We start from the raw sequence: 3,135 nt of genomic DNA on the forward strand, positions 1-3,135 counted from the left end.
ACGCACAGGATCTGCCACAGAGAATCGTAGTGCTTGGTTTTTCTCTCCTTGTGTTTTTCTCACTTGCACGACCCCTCTGCCTATGAACACGACAGTTTTTTCAGTGGTTTTTTCTTTCTACTAGTCAGTCTGGTGTGGAAGTTGGGAAGACTTAAGAGATTTTGCTCAGCAAATGTCAGTACTCTGACCCTGTGCAGAAAAGTCAACCTTCATCTGTGTTTTGAGGAAGAAGCTTTGGTTTAGTTCCTGCTCAGTGATGGGCACAGATAACAGTCCTTGCAAGAGTCAAGTCAAAACAGTCCATAGGGGTTTTCAGCATCATGAGAGGATTTGGAGAGCAGAAAACATGGAGAAAATGCCTTACTTCTGCAATAAACCAACTCTCTGAACAGTTAATACTCTTTGTTGTTGGTTTGGTTTTTTGCAGGTTTACACTATCAACTTGGAATCTCGCTATTTGCTGATACAGGGAGTTCCTGCCTTAGGTGTCATGAAGGAACTGGTTGAACAATTTGCATTATATGGTGCCATTGAGGAGTATCATGCTTTAGATGAATATCCAGCAGAGCAATTTACTGAAGTTTATCTTATAAAATTCCAAAAACTGCAGTGTGCAAGGTACTGGAGAGGCAGTATCTGCCTCTTGCTGTCTCAGTCTCTTCCACCTTCTGTATTTACAGTGTGTTAAGATTCTAGAGAGTTGGAAGTAAAATCCTCATTTCTGCCAATACGATTTCACTTCCCTCAGGGTGGCCAAGAGGAAAATGGATGAACGAAGTTTCTTTGGCAGTTTGCTGCACGTGTGCTATGCTCCAGAGTTCGAAACAGTCCAAGAAACCAGAGAGAAGCTGCAAGATAGAAGAAAGTATATAGCAAAAGCAACAAATCAAAGAGGTTTGTGATTAAATTTCCTATAGAATCTTAACATCTTTCTTCAAGGGTGAGTGGGGTTTTGGTTAAAGTGCCCATTAAAGAAAATACTTTTTTATCTAGGTCTTTTAAAGATGCACTTTAAGTATGTTTACAGCAGAATGGAGATATCTCTCAGTATTAGACAACTGTATCTTTTTCAAAGCAACTTCATTTTTGGTTAAGACTAAAGTAAAGAAATGTTTAAGTTTTAATAATGAAGTATTTCCTTCACTTCTTGTTTTCTTTTCAGACTGTTACCAGAAATTTCAAGCACTAGCAGGAAATTTGCGATCATGTTTTTGCCCTTGTTCTGGCTTAGTCAGGCATGCCCAGAGGGACAGTTCTGGAAGGAAGGTGATTGTACCAAAACCTTCAACAAAATATTTCTCCACGTCTTGGCACTGGGGGAATGTTAAGAGTTGACTGGGTTTACAAAAGCTTTTGTAGTGCAGAGTTCCCAGGCAGCACTGAAGTCTGGGCAAGCTGAGGAACTAGCAAATCACTGAGCAGGAGCTTCTCCTTTCTTGTGCTTATATACTTGGGTATGGTTATTCAGTGTGTGAGGATATTAAAAGGGAATAAATCCACTGATTTTTAACATCAAAACACCTTTTTTTTTTTCAACATTACAAACCAGCAGAGGCACTAGGCTGGAAAATTAGTTTGAAAGGTGTAATTTAAAAAAGAATCACAGAAAGGTGGTTGGGAATGGAACGTGACTGGTGTTGCTTCCGCAGTTGTATTAATTTCTTCTTATGTGTTAGAACTAATGATGACATGAAACAGTGAAGCTGCTTTTTTTTTGTTGTTGTTTTAAAGATTGCTTTGTGTTAAAGAAGGTAGAGGGCCCCAAGAAGACAGTCTCAAAGAACTCTGAGCATGACTGTTCATGGAGTACATCAGGATCACATGCAGCCAGTAACTGGGATCCATCCTGCTTTACAAGTTCTCTTGGGGTATCCCACAACACAGGGTATCCATCTGGGAATCATAATCAGAGCCTGGTAACATTTCCACACTATGATAACAATCATGCTGAAACTTCTGGGTACTTCGGTCAAAACTCATCCCTAACTCCAAGTGTACCTCCAGGAGGATTTACTCCACCAGCTTCCTTAATGCAGCAAAGAACAGTTCCAGCTTACAGTGGAATTGATAGGTTTATGCCTCGTACAACTCACCTGCAAGAACGGAAGAGGAAGAGAGAGGAAGGTAACAAGTTTTCCTTCATTGGAACAAGTGAGGACAATACTGACGTCATTATTGGTCCACAACTACCAGAAATACCTAAAGTGGATATGGATGATGAGTCCTTGAATGCTTCAGCTACGTTAATTCGAAACAAACTGAAAGAGGTATGGGTTCTCATAGTTCTGACGGTTTCAAACATATGTGCTTGTTATCCATAAAAATAGTGACCCTCAGAGAACTTAATTTAACATTTACTCAGTATTACTGGTTTATTTGCCACTTAAAGCTAGTGTTCTTGCTCTTCCATAATCTGGAATATTGCAGGCTACTCCATACTACTCCATACTTTCTATACTACACTCAGAAAGTACAAGTGTCAGTGATGGTCCTAAATGATTTTTAATAAACCACTTTTTTTTCCCCCACATGTGGAGGCATGATAACTTTTCAGGTAGTCTTGCTGTGACTCCAGTGTGGTACTTGGATCTGGCTTCTGATTGAAAGGGAATGAAAAATAATGGAAGTTGGAGCTCAATGTAATTTTGCTCCAACACTTCTTATGCCATTAAAAGCTGCACAGAACCACCAATTCCATACTGAGCAGCACGTGTTAAGCAATACAACGTTTTTTGGAGGACATTAAACAATTAACATGTCAGGTAGAACTTTCCATTTAAATTAAGATGAAAAAGCTCCCTTTACTATGACTAACTAGACTGATTTGAAAGAGCTTCTCTCCAGTCACATTTATAAGCACCTCTTATATTAAACACATTTTTTAAATACCTGTCAAAATGCACTATTTTGTTTTCCCTTCCTTTCCTGAGATACCTGAGGTAAAAAACCACATCAAACCTTACTTTGAAAAGACTCTCGTAGGAAGAAGGGAGATGAGATATGTAATGCTCTATCACTGAGTATCTGAAATCACTCTGTATGGTTAAATACAAAAATAGTACTGCTAACTCTTCTAAGTTCCTCCTCTCTTGTGTTTAATGCTGCCTTTGGTGTTATTTTTTCCTTTATTCAGCA

General features: G+C 39.0%; 1 protein-coding gene across 1 annotated transcript in view; it reads left to right on the top strand.

Annotated features, from left to right (window-relative positions):
* Positions 1-427: 427 nt before the first annotated feature.
* RBM48 (RNA binding motif protein 48) overlaps positions 428-3,135 on the top strand; it is a gene marked incomplete at its 5' end in the record, with an annotated part of 2,946 nt that continues 238 nt past the window's right edge. The window contains 3 exons of the mRNA XM_009079481.1: positions 428-618; positions 749-894; positions 1,732-2,267. Coding sequence (XP_009077729.1) covers positions 428-618; positions 749-894; positions 1,732-2,267 — 873 coding nt within the window. The remainder of the gene's footprint in view (positions 619-748; positions 895-1,731; positions 2,268-3,135) is intronic.

The sequence above is a fragment of the Acanthisitta chloris genome, unplaced genomic scaffold (genome assembly GCF_000695815.1).
Source record: "Acanthisitta chloris isolate BGI_N310 unplaced genomic scaffold, ASM69581v1 scaffold34937, whole genome shotgun sequence".
In the NCBI taxonomy this organism is placed as follows: Eukaryota; Metazoa; Chordata; class Aves; order Passeriformes; family Acanthisittidae; genus Acanthisitta; species Acanthisitta chloris.